A 13,043-nucleotide genomic window follows, 5' to 3' on the forward strand; every position below is an offset into this window, starting at 1 on the left:
TGTGTGTGTGTGCATGTGTGAACGTGTGGCCCCCGAGTGGATCGTTCCACCGTATTGGGCTACATGTAAAGTGCACTGCAGAAGGGAAATGAGGAGTTTAAAAAACATCACGATATGCGACGGCAAGCTCATGAGAAAAAAGGAACCCTTTTTGGTCGAGCATCTTTTAATGATAATGAATGGAGCGCGCAGTAATTGGTATGTGAGGAGAAAGAGACCTAATAGCTTGGGATAACAAACCATTCTGCTGAATTATTAAGCCGTTTAACTACATCATTTGCCTTTGGACCTCTTAGTTGTTCGTGTTCTCTGATTCATCAGGCTAATTGTAACCTTCATTCTAGATTTTCTGGGAAAACACTAAATAATGCAAATGAGCAACACTGATTGTTCAAAAGATGTTTATTGTTTTGACAACAAACCCCCTTTAATATATTTAATGGCAACATCTTAAACTAAAGAGAAACTATACACATACAAATATGAAAAACTACAAAATATTTTTTTCCACATCAGTTCTTTTTGTTCATGACATTAATGTCTCAGTCAGTCTGTGTGGAGCTGGAGAGGAGTCCTACACTGAACAGCTGGTGTGTTCCACCGCCACATTTCTCTGCCAGATCACTTGTTTTCACTGCAGGATAACTAATGTGGAAGATACATTGGTGAGTTTCCAGTCCACTTCCTGCATCCGCAAACACGACCTCATATCTTCTTCGCCCGTTTCTTGGGTCTTTGGGTGAAAACCGGCGAGGTCCCCATCAGGGAGTCGGGCGAATGCGAAGCGTAGCTGGCGTCTGACCCCGTGCCACCAGGAGAGGGGGCCATGGCTCCTCCTGACTCGCTCATGGTGGACATGGGCCCCCCCTCCTCGAACACGTCTCCGCCCAGGACGCTGTGGTGATGGTGGTGGTGGTGATGATGGCCAGCGCCCTGGCCATCGTCGCCATCCTGCGGCTCCATTTTTACCTGAGGCCACAAGGGCGAGTTGTTGGCTCCGACCCCGCCTTGTAAGAGAGGAGAAATAGCTCAGCAACGTTGGTTTTCCACCACAAACAAAGTTGACTGCAAGTTTTGTTCCTGTTATTTTGTGGTTTCATTTGTTTAGAAGATGATGACAAGTAAGAACCCCTGAGCATTTTGATCAAAGGAGTTAGTTAAAGCAGTGCACTTACAAAAGCAAAAGTGCAAAAAAGCTGTGTTTAAGTGCAAAATTAAGAATCCCTCTAGCGGTGTAAAGCAACCCAACAGATTTCCTGGAAATTACTTTGATTCAAAGTATTAGATCTAATACCTGCAAAAAAAACTTCCCAACATTAAATTGGAATAAATGGAAAGCAGAGTTTTCTGGGTTTTTTTTGGCATGTTTAAATTTGTCAGCAGGGAATCACTTTTGTCAGAAAAGCCAATAATTTTCATAACGCATACTTATTAATGAAACAAGGTCGACCTTCATCAGTCGCTCCTACCACACAGACCTCATTAGGAAGCTGTGCACTTCACCTCCCTCTGTGGAAAACTCCTTGATGAATGCAGAGCACACATTTTGTCTCACCTGAGGTGTGAGGAGAATGGTCACTGTCCAGGCCCGAGGCCAGCCTCTCGCCGTGGGCCCCGAGGACCCCCATGGGCAGAGCTTGGTCCCCTGAGGCCAGGTCGGCCTCTGGCTCCTCGCTAACCGGGAAGGAGATGTCACTCATGGGCTCCTCCTTGATCCTCAGGGGCTTGGAGTCCTCCAGAGCCTTCTCCGGGTTCACCAGTCGCTCGTACTCCTCTGACAGATCCTTACTCACCTGGAAGAAAGAGGAAGATCTTTTATTAGTCCCATATTGTTGGTGCAAGCACAAAGACACGTAAGAGCTGAGCCTGGATGATTTAGTGTTTTAATTCAATAGTTATCATAGCTTTTCTTTTCTTGGATTAACACATGAAAATACCCTTTTATGTTTTATGTGGATTGGGTGCATTAATGATAACCTCAGATCATCAATATGAAATGCCCCAAAGTCAACCAGAGACACAAAGGATCAGCTCTCGGCAGAGCCCCTCAGTTGTGTATCTTAAGAAGTCATGTTGGCTCTGAAGACTCTCAGTTTGGATTCTGTCTTACTTCCAAGCAGCTTGCTCACAAGTTGCCATACGGCCCATTGTTCTCACTCTTACAAAGTTCTTTATGCTGCCTGCGATGAGTCAGCATTTTCTGTGGTGAAGCCATAACAGCTTAGACGGAAAAGCATTTTTCAAACGTTTTCTCAGCACTGAGCCTAATGGGATTATTCTTTATCATCTTGTAATCTGCTGACTAAATGGCCAGTTTTTCCGACGGACTGTTGGGGCTGTTTACATTTCCAAACTAAACTGTCCTGATTGAACAGTCAGCTTAATCATTTAGTACTATAAATGTCCTTTACTGTGTCCTGTGGACTCACTGTTCATTTTCTCAAACACAATATTTTATTTCATGAAAATGTAAGGATTTTTTGTGACATTAGTGGAGGCAATCTTTATCCCAGCCGAGGTGGAGCATCTCCATCATGAAATATTACTGTGGAATTTTGTGATGTTTTAGCTTGATGAATGACTTAAACAATAAACTGATCATTAAAATTGTTGACAATTAGCTTAATGTATATGGACTACTTGATTGATCGTTTCAGCACAAAATCAATGAGAGAGGTAGCGTGAAGAAAAATCTGCAGCTGATCTATGGCATAGCTTCTACTCTGCCATTAATACCATACAGACCACAAAGCTTCATGATGCACATGAAATTTCAAAAAATATTAGCCAAGTTGCAAAACAATTATGTTGAACACCATAAGCAAATACGAGTGGGCAATATGGATAAGGTCCTTTATCACTGCGTGTGTATTTTCTTTGTAATTGTACGTCATGATATCTATATTCTCTGACATAATACATTTTCTGGAAGATCACATGAGAAAGTGTTGATGAATAAGCAGGCGGGAATGTCTGTTTTTGGCTCATCCAATGAATTAAATATCCAATATACCAATATATATGTTTCATCACATTCATGCACGACTCCTTTAGAAATTCCATTTTGCCATAAATAGTCTTGCTCGCTGCTTTATAGTAAATACTGTCAAATACCACAACCCTGTGACCCACTCCCAAGCTCACCTGTAGCATGTAGCTGTGATAGTCCTTGATCCTGACCTGCCAGAAGCGTTGCAGGGCCAGCACGCTGCCGATGCCAACCTCATGGAACACCTGCTCCACCACGTCTGGAAAGGGACTGGCTCCTAGCCGAGCCTCCCGGTCCACTGCTACCCGCAGCAGGCGGGTGAGGCGAAGGTAATGCTCGTGGACCAGGTCAGTCAGGGTCTCCAGCACGCTCTCCTGGGCTGACTCAAAGCCAGCGTGGGCTAAGACGGTGGCCACTGACTGATAGAGGAGCTGCCTGCAGGAGAGCCAACTCAGCTCTGTGACAGGCTCACCTTTACCTCTTATGATGGAAGAACCAGAGGAGATGAAAGGAGATAAATGATGACAATGTATCGGTGAAGTGTTGAAAAATGTGTAAAAGAAACAAAATACAGCGTCTTAGCTTACTTATAGAAGTCACTTTCAGGGTCACTGTGGCGGAGCTGGAAGGGCTGCCGTGGGGCTTTGCTGTCCACAGGAAGCAGATCATCTGGCATGACAGGTGGGGTGGGAGGACGAAGGGGCAGGTTGGTATCAGCCTCCTCCAGCCTGCTGCCACCCTCAGATGGCGCTGAGCTCTGACCCTGAGCCTGAGCCTGGGCTGCCGCCAAGAGGCCACGGAGGCGGCGGGCATGCTGACACAGCTGCACTGTGTGGATGGTGAGGCTGCAGGGTTCTGAGGGGATGTCCAGCATCGTGGTGGGCCGCGGACGCTGGGCCGAGGGCTGGTGCAGGGGAGGGTCCTGCATCTCCACTGAGCGAAACTCGCGCTGGAGCAAGTCAAAGGAGCTGCGACTGGGAGGAGCCCCGGCAGGACCAGGGATCTCACCCCAGTAACGCATCATGATGAGTGATCAAAGACGCAAGTTGGATTCGAACTTGCAATGAGTCTGAAAATTGGAGAGGTGAAGAGGAAGTTGGAGTGATCGTCATAATCAAGCATGAAATGGGCACAAACAACATTAGCTTTAAAGGAAACAGTTTCAGAAGAGACATCAGATTGATTTAGACATGACCCTCAATTAGCATTTTTTAACAGTTTTTTCTGATACAGTTACAATAATGTATTTGTATTGTGATTATTTCAGCATACATCTGACCAACACAGTATTTTAAAATATATATTAGCAATTATAAGTGGATCGCGCTGCCTTTATGATAAAAAAACAAACATTGACAAGTAACAACAATATTGTCAACAATAGCAAGTAATGTCATTTTAACGGTTAAAAAAGTAATGGAGGCGCAATTAGGTATTTTGATGTATGCCGAATCAGAGGGTAACTTGCATTTATTCGCGTGACACCTTTAGTCAAGACTTAACAGACATGTCTGTTTGCCAAAAAGTAAGCCAACACAGAATATGAGCTGTGCTGCTGGAGTTCTGCATGAACGTAGAAGAGTGAACGCATCAGTAAACAACTGTCACTGGTGAGCGAGCAACGAGTAAGCTAGAAGCCGGCTAGCTTAATACGTAGCATGCATGTTTAGCTAATTAACTTTTATATATAAGTTTAAAACACAACTGTGACTCACTTAACTCACGTCTGGTAATAACTGGAACCAATAGCTGCTGTATCTCTGGAAGAAGTAAAGAAACTGAGCTTCTTTGTCCTTCTTTGAAAAAAACTCGGGTGAACACCTCAATAAAGTGTTTAGTTCCGCAACAACTAATTTATTTTGACTGGTATCGAATTATGAATTGTATCAATATGCAATCTAGTTGTGTTTTAAATATTTTTTTATTTACCGTTTTTCTGCTTCACATCCTATTATTAGCTGACTTTGTCAGTTTTATAGAGACTTGAAGTACCCGGGCTAAATTCACAGTCGCACCAAATAAACATGGCCGCCTCCCCGCCGTCAGACGTGTGTGTGAAAAATACGGATGAAGAAATAAATTCTACAATGGAAACGGATGAATGCTTGGCCGCAAAGAATGGAGACGAGCCCGAAACGAAAGACGTACACAAAAGTGAAGCAGAAACAACGGACACTTTTAAGAAACCGGCTCTTTTCGCAGCACCTTCCTTCACCAGCAAACGCAGCAGCGTCGTTGCTCCGTCCAGACCAGCAGCAGCCGAAACAAAAAGTGTCACAGACGATACCAGAGCTCAGGTTGTGGACAGTACGAGTGGGGACTCTTCGGGTCCTGTTAGCGAAAATAAAACCGCCGAATCAAGGCAAGATGTGGACAAAAAAGTCAAGAATGTGGCTCCTGTCAAACCCAAGGCAGACGCTAAACCCAGGGTGCTCCCTGCTAAAGGGCCCCCGGCTGGTAAATTCCCCCCTATCCCGTATACAGAGCCGCCCTGGGGTGGCAGGGCGCCAGATATCCCCTACGCTCTGGAAATCCTTAAAAATGGCACCATAGTGGACAAGGTTCCCCTCACACACGGAAGCTACTTCGTGGTTGGACGTTTACCTGTGTGTGATGTGTCCTTGGAGCATCCGTCCATCTCCAGGTACCACGCGGTGATCCAGTACCGCGGGCAGACCGGGGAGGGAGAGTCCGTGGGGGAGGAGAGGGGCTTCTACGTCCACGACCTGGGGAGCACACACGGCACTGTGGTGAACAAGAACAAGATCCCCCCCAAGACCTACATCAGACTGCGCGTGGGACATGTTTTAAAGTTTGGTGGCAGCACGAGGCTTTTTATCCTGCAGGTAAATCCTGGTGTGGACCCCCTTCATACCTGCAGTGGCTATACTGATGTAGATATACTAAAGATAGCACAGACAGCTGTCACTGAAGGTCATATCAAAGTACGGCTGGATCACTCTAGACTTGACCACACACAGTTTAGATCATTTGACCCTTGGGTTCATGTATTAACATCCACTAATCATACGTAGGACTGTTTTCTTTATTATTATAATGGTTTGAAGGATGAATTAAATATGCAAAAATGAGGTAATAAAATCCCTCAGTTTGAGTGTCTCCGTTACTAAGCCCAGACCACCAGTTTCAGCAGTTATGATCATTTATAACTCAAATCTTTATTTTAATATTGCGATCTTCCCGCTTTGCTGTAGCTTCCCACAGGGCTCACATTAATCTGTTGTTAAATCAGGAAGCTCAAAGTCAAGTCAGATCGCTCCATACTCTGGTGCAGTCATTTTAAGGCATCACCTTGGTGTCTGTGGAACTGTGATGGGCTTTTCTCACTATTTTCAGATGTTTTATTAATTGAATAAATCAAAGTTATCAATTGATTAATTTAATAAAGGAAATAATCATTTGTTGTATCCCTGTTAATTAAATCAGCATGGTTTAGTAAGCATTAGACAACAGCCCATCTCACTACACTATTCCTCATACTCTCTAGTGATGAGCGAGTGTCAGTTTGGACTGTTGGTCAGACTATAAAACTGTAGACATCATCTTCTGGGGAAGAAGTGTTTTTTTTTTTTTTTACACTTTAGTGAGATTGCAAAATACTTTTTATTTTTTTATAGCAGACATCAGACACAGGTGTAACTATCATTATATAACATTATTCATGTCTGCACTGCATTGCAGAAATTGCTGAAGACCACAGGTTTGTAAATGAGAGAGAATCTGGGCTGTGGAGTCAGAAAGGTTACCAGACCTTTGTAGCCCGGTGTGCATCTCTGCTAGAGGCTCATTAGGCTCCAGGCCTCATTAGCTGCCACTGGCATAACACACCCGAACTCTGATTGAGGTTGAGTTGCATTGTGGGTAATGTAGGTTTTGAAAAGGGGGAAGAATGTGTAGGATACAAAAGAGGATATCTCTGATTTTGGATCCTTGACTCTGACATTGTTACAGGAGGTCAGTGATAAAATCAGTGGAGCCACTTTCATTAATTCTGTTCCAAAAACCCACTATTAGTGCGTGTTTAGCAATAAAATACCCCAAATATTATAATAGTTTTCTTTTCCACTGTCGCCTTTCCTCTCTCCACAGGGTCCGGAGTTTGATGAGGAAGAGGAGTCTGAGCTCACGGTGACAGAGCTGAGGGAGCAAGCCCAAAAACGGAGGGCAGAGCTGGAGAAGAGGATGATGGGAGACGGTTCCGATGATGATGCCGACAACGACGAGGAGAAGGAGGAAGACGGAGAAAGCAATAAGGGCCAGAGCCGACAGTCAAACGACGATTCAGGCTGTTCATGGGGGATGGGTGAGCCCCTCTGCTGGTTGTAGGATTATGGCACATTATGTTAGGTGTCGTCTGTGTTCATCCATCTGTCTCCGTAAATCCACACCGCAGCTGAGGAGGCCGTTCCAGAGGAAGACGAGAACGAGGAAAACCCTTTCTCGACAGAGTTCCACGAGGACCAGGAAGCCGCGTACCTGAAAGACCCCAAAAAGGCTTTGCAGGGCTTCTATGACAGGGAAGGTGAGAAGGCTGATTGTTGATTAAGCCTGTTAACAGACGTCCGCTTCTTGTGTTTCTTTAATTTCCTGACTTCACCGTTGGCATCCTTTATCTCAGGAGAGGAGCTGGAGTTTGAGTACGAAGACAAAAGCCACGGCAGCTGGCTCTGCAGAATAAAGTAAGTGACACGAAACCCCTGACCTATGATTGTAAAGTGTCTAGAATATGTTTCCGTGAGGTCGTAAAGTCACACAGTTCACATTGACGCTCCTGTCAGGCTCCCGGTGGACGACGCCATGGGCCGGCAGCTGGTCGCTGAGGTGACCCACACGGGGAAGAAGAAAGAAGCAGCCATCCAGTGCTGCCTGGAGGCCTGTCGGATGCTCGAAGCCAGGGGGCTGCTGCGCCAGGAAGCAGGTGTGAGCGCCACCGAGAACGAATGGAAGTACGCTCGTGGACCACCGTATTAGAGAGGGTTGCAATCATAGTGTTTGCTATTTTATGTCCCGTGTCTAGTGTCTCGCAAGCGCAAGAAGAAGAACTGGGAAGATGAGGACTATTACGACAGCGATGACGACACCTTCCTGGATCGAACTGGCACCGTGGAGAGGAAGAGGAATGAGAGAATGAAAAAGGCGGGAAAGATTGAGGAGCGGCCAGAGACCTATGAATCATTGGTAACAATCTGCTGCTGTTTATACACATGCCCGGGAACAATATTACAATATTCTCATTCAGAACTTCTTTAATTGTAACTTTATGATATTTACTATTGTCTTATTTACACTTTGTATTCAGCATGACTCTCTAATGCTAACATGCTGACCTGTAACAAGTATGATGATATGCAACATTTTTACTATCGTAGTTTTGCATGTTAGCTGTTTGAAAATTGGCACTAAACACAAAGTACAGTTGAGTTCCCCATTGCAGGTATTGGGTCATATAAAAAAAAGTACTGGGCAAATAAAGCAGTAAATAAAAAGTTATTACAACTCTTCCGGAGGGCGACAACATTTCATAACAATCCATTTAACACTTTTAAAAGACCTTTCACCCAAAAACACAAATGTGAGCCACACGGTGGTGCCAGAGGAAACCTCAGGGGATCACCACAGTCAGCAGAACTCTTCCTCAGGAGACTCTAGATATCAGCACCAAACGTCATCCAATAAATGCTGAGATGCTTCAGTCTGGACCGAAGCGACTCACCAACCAAGAGAAATCAGTCATCAGTGGAACTGCACCACCAGTGTGTCTGAAAAACATTCAAGTGAAACTGCCGTCCAGTATTGGTTTTCCACGTGATGACACATTCTGCAGATCAGAACATGTAGCAACAACAGCAGATGCTCTCTTACATGTGTAAACATTGTGAAATACCGTACGTGCTTCAGTGTTTCTACCCTATCAAACCACACAAGAGTTGCTTGTGTCTCCTTTTTGTCAAACTCATGTTAAAACATGCATAAGTACAATACAATATAATGCTTTTGGTACTGAATGTAGTAGAAAAATGTATTTCACTTAGATGTGGATTTGGTAATGGCTCCATACTGCAAGATGCATTTATGTGAAGTGTATGTGTGCTATAATGTTACGCGTACTGTATGTTTCATCAGACATTCATCTATTTGATTCTCATCTAGGTGGCCAAACTGTCAGGGGTGGAGAAGGAGATAGCAGAGTCCCAGAAGAAGCTCAGTGGTGGTGGAGGAGGTCAGTGATGATGCCCCGGGCGTCCACCGTCCCGCAGACAGATGCCACACCACCTATAGATGCATGTTCCCCTTGTGTTAACCTACCTCGCTCCCCTCCTCTCAGACTCCTCCGGCTCCTCCACCGAGGACCCGCTGGATGCCTTCATGACTGCGGTGCGAAGCGAGGCGGCGATGGACGCCGTGGAGCGCCGGAAGCTTCACGTGCACGTAGCCGACTTGCGCAAAGACGCCCAGAGGCTGCGCAAACTGGTCGAGCTCACGCGGCCCGCCCAGATGCCCTCACTGCTGCCGAGGTTAGACACAGTGCTGCGTTCAAGGCGTTGTACACACTGTTGTAAAGTCACACACGAGGACAAAGTCTTGAAATATCAACACGTCTTCCATATAGATTATGTTAAGGACAAATAGAGTCCTCTAGAGTTCTTCCAATATACTTCAGGCCACATTTAAACACTCAAAAGACTTTTCGATGTGTGTTGGTGTGGTAGTGGTACGTCAGAGCCAGAGAAGCCTAAAAAGACCTTACCGCTGTTTGGAGCCATGAAGGGAGGAAGCAAATTCAAACTGAAGACGGGTACCATCGGGGTAGGTGGTGTGTCTCACGTCTCATGACGAAGTCTAATGATCTGAGCCTTTCATTCCTCTGAAAACATTGCACTCCCCTTCCGTCTTTTTGCTCAGCCTCCTTCTCCCTGCTATTGATGCCGTCTCCTCTTTTGTAGAAGTTGCCTCCGAAGCGCCCCAACTTGCCCCCGGAGCTCTTCGACATGAAAGAACTTTCACATGGTGGAGACGAGGAGGAGGAAGAAGAAGAAGAAGAGGAGGAGGCGGCGGCAGAGGAAAACGAGGATAATGATGATACAGGATGCACAACCGTTACTGAGATTAATGTTGACTCTGAAGCGCCCAGTGTGTCCATGGCTGGAGAGAGTGCTCCATCAGGGCGGCACAGACGGCAGCCAGCACAGTCCCAGGAGCCAAAAGGTAAAAAGCCTTAAGAACCAGCACAAGAGAGCAGACATTAATAACGAAAAGTAGGAAAATATGCCCTGTGTATTTTGGTTCATTTAGTTCAGAAGTTTTCACATTAATGAATTATGCCACTGGGTGGCAGTAGATCTGTTAAACATTGACTATCTCCCATACTTAAAGCTATGGAAAGAAACTAAACATTTCATACACCTCAGTTTGTAACATGGATTATGAAAAAAACATGGAAAAATGTGTTTTAAACTTGTAGATCAGCGTTTATTTTAATTATTCCACTTTATGTTTTTCTTGGTTTGGCTTCACAGCGGAGCAAAGCCACAAACAGAGGAGAGGCGAGGAGTCTGCTGAGGCAGTGGAGCAGGGTCCTCGGCGCAGCAGCAGCAGCAGCAGCAAGGCTGTGGCCCCTTCCGGTCCCGGTGGGTGCTTCGTTTTATTGTTCCCGTGTTAGTCTGCGCTCTCTCTCCAGTACTGGTTATTGTCCGTCACTGTTATTGGTGCACGATCTCCAACGTATCATACCTGCATCTCGACAGAGTCCAAGGCAGAAGGCGACAGAGAGCCCAGCCCCAGGCGGAGTGGGAAGAAGAAAGTGATGGGCCCCAGCAGGGTAGGGCTACACACACACACACACACAAGAAGAAAACGTACACAGTACAGAAAAGTGTGGCTAAATTGAATTTCCTCGTGATCTGTGTCCACAGCCACCAGTGCAGCTCTCAGGACAGTATCCAGAGGACGACCCTGATTACTGTGTCTGGGTCCCTCCTGCAGGTAAACAACCTGAGTTATTGACTAATTGATCTTGATCTTTAGGTCATAGTCAAGCGTATTAAGCAGTGTAACCTCAACCCGACTGCTCTTTGTTCTGATCAGTGAGATAGAAGTACTTTGTCTAAACCTTTAGACCTTTTGTCTGAGTAAGTCTTCAAACCTGGTAAAATAGGGCCAATATGGGCTTCTATGTCTAGAACTTGACAAACACTCATCGACACTGACAGGCTTGTATGTTCCCGGCCTGCTGAGCTCTGGAACAAAAGGAGGGAGTGCAGATTTTTTTAAGGACACGGTGAGAGGAAGTAAACGGGCTTTCAGGGTCCATTTGCGCAGCTGAAATTGCAGCGACATTTTCATTGTTCACGAAAGGAATGCAGATCAGAGTCACTTAAAAATGATAAGATAAGCGTCGAAACGGCAGCCAGACCGCGGAGAGTGCGGATTTGGGGTCAGAACTAATTGCGCGACGTGATTTCAGGATTGTGATTGGTTTGCTGATGGGATACAAGTGTGGTGCAGTAGGGAGCCGGACCGCGCTGGTCAGCCGGGTGAATTTGGTCTTGTGGAGCATTTCAAGCATTTTCTGTCATCTTCTCTCCTTTCTTTGAACTTGAACGTGAATCGGTGTGTAAATGTGAGTCCTTGGCGTGCTAAATCCTGCTTCTCATCGCTCGTAGATCAGACCGGAGACGGCCGCACACACCTAAACGACAAGTACGGCTACTGAGTTCCAGCGTTCCCGCTCCATCGGCTCTTCTACGGCAGATAACACCTGCAGCACGAAGCCTCCGGCCTCCTTAGCTCTGAACATTAACCCCCTCCGCCCATCCTGGGCCCCCGTGAGGAGCCTGTAGCAGACCAGGGACAAGCAAAGAGAAAGATGCTGCACCTTTCACTCATCTTTTGGGGACATTTGCATTCTGCCATAAACAAAAAGCTCTCCATTCCAATTCACATTAAACTGGTTAAGCTTGGAGAGTTGCCCCCCCCCCCCCCTTCACAGCAGACACTGGGCAGTCAGCCTGCTGGCACTTTCTATCCCCGACAATAATGGAGATTGGTAGCACTTGAATATTGTCCTTTTTATTCGAATTCTATATCCTATATCATCCAAGCAGAAAATAGAAAGGGACAGAGCAGGAGCGGTAACTGATCTGAATTCAGCTTTCTGCTCTTTGGCTGCTCCTCTTACAGTTAAATCCACCTGACATCCAATCTGTATCCCTCCCCTGTTTGGCTTCACTCGATCGTTGGCATAACCTTTTTTTTTTTTTTTTTTTTTTTTCCAAAGGAGAGTGAGTAGCAAGAAGGGAGAAAGAGGGAGAGCATTGAAGCAGCTTTTCTGACCATCTGGACACTTGGATGGCTTACTGGATGAAACGCAAGCTGATAATGACTCAAGCTAAGTGGAGTGTGTGTGTGTGTGTGTGTGTCTGTGTCTACACCAACACACACACATATACACATAGCCCAACCTTCTCAAACTTCTCTTTTTAACAAGATTGTCTTTATGAGCGAGTCAGCTATTGGTGTGTGTGTTTGCCTTGAGCAGGATTCCTCACTCTGTGAAATCCCACTCAGTGCTGCAGTGTTGTTGGTTTACTGCCACACTTTTCCACCCTCTTTCCTGTCTCCCACAGTAAAGAAATGTAAACTGTATTTTCTTATATAAATGTATAATAAAATTGTCTGTACATAACCTCCAAGCAGCTCTAAGCTTTATGCACACTTCACTTTCACCCTATTATACCCTTTTTTTTTTTTTTTCGCTTTCCCCTAAATTTTCCAGCCGTCTGTCCTCTCTGGCGCACACTTCTCGGCCTGCTTCACACCCAGCCCAGTTTTGACGTCAGAGTTTCTTGTGCTCTCTTTCAAGCTCTCTCACACGCACAAAGAGCGTTTCTCAGCGTATGATCTGGCACAAAGAGGCTTGTGGTGTTGGCTGAAGATCTTTGCTGTGATGTTCTGTGCTGTGACCTACTAATCGTTGATGGAAAGCATCCCTCCCTGCCCCAAACACATGAGAGGAGTCCTCCATATTTCCACC

The 13,043-nt window shown here is 45.7% G+C and overlaps 2 protein-coding genes across 3 annotated transcripts; one reads left to right on the forward strand and one right to left on the reverse strand.

Annotated features, from left to right (window-relative positions):
* Positions 1 to 384: 384 nt before the first annotated feature.
* Positions 385 to 4,752, reverse strand: supt7l (SPT7 like, STAGA complex subunit gamma). Its single transcript, XM_070842508.1, has 5 exons — positions 4,705 to 4,752; positions 3,577 to 4,058; positions 3,145 to 3,469; positions 1,556 to 1,793; positions 385 to 1,007 (listed from the first exon to the last, which is right to left on the reverse strand). The coding sequence occupies exons 2-5, from the start codon at positions 4,011 to 4,013 to the stop codon at positions 706 to 708; spliced, it is 1,302 nt and encodes a 433-aa protein (XP_070698609.1). The 5' UTR covers positions 4,014 to 4,058; positions 4,705 to 4,752; the 3' UTR covers positions 385 to 705.
* Positions 4,753 to 5,013: 261 nt separating this feature from the next.
* Positions 5,014 to 12,685, forward strand: slc4a1ap (solute carrier family 4 member 1 adaptor protein). 2 transcript variants are annotated; one of them, XM_070842096.1, is made up of 14 exons: positions 5,014 to 5,835; positions 7,100 to 7,313; positions 7,404 to 7,532; positions 7,629 to 7,689; positions 7,789 to 7,928; positions 8,028 to 8,188; positions 9,161 to 9,230; positions 9,336 to 9,525; positions 9,721 to 9,817; positions 9,955 to 10,216; positions 10,528 to 10,638; positions 10,756 to 10,829; positions 10,924 to 10,993; positions 11,674 to 12,685. In XM_070842096.1, exons 1-14 carry the CDS (start codon positions 5,014 to 5,016, stop codon positions 11,721 to 11,723), a joined length of 2,451 nt encoding a protein of 816 aa, XP_070698197.1. In that variant the 3' UTR covers positions 11,724 to 12,685. The 2 variants fall into 2 exon arrangements, with proteins under 2 accessions (XP_070698197.1, XP_070698198.1); XM_070842097.1 differs by having other exon boundaries at positions 12,288 to 12,685.
* Positions 12,686 to 13,043: the final 358 nt, after the last annotated feature.

The sequence above is a fragment of the Pempheris klunzingeri genome, chromosome 13 (genome assembly GCF_042242105.1).
Source record: "Pempheris klunzingeri isolate RE-2024b chromosome 13, fPemKlu1.hap1, whole genome shotgun sequence".
Taxonomy (NCBI): Eukaryota; Metazoa; Chordata; class Actinopteri; order Acropomatiformes; family Pempheridae; genus Pempheris; species Pempheris klunzingeri.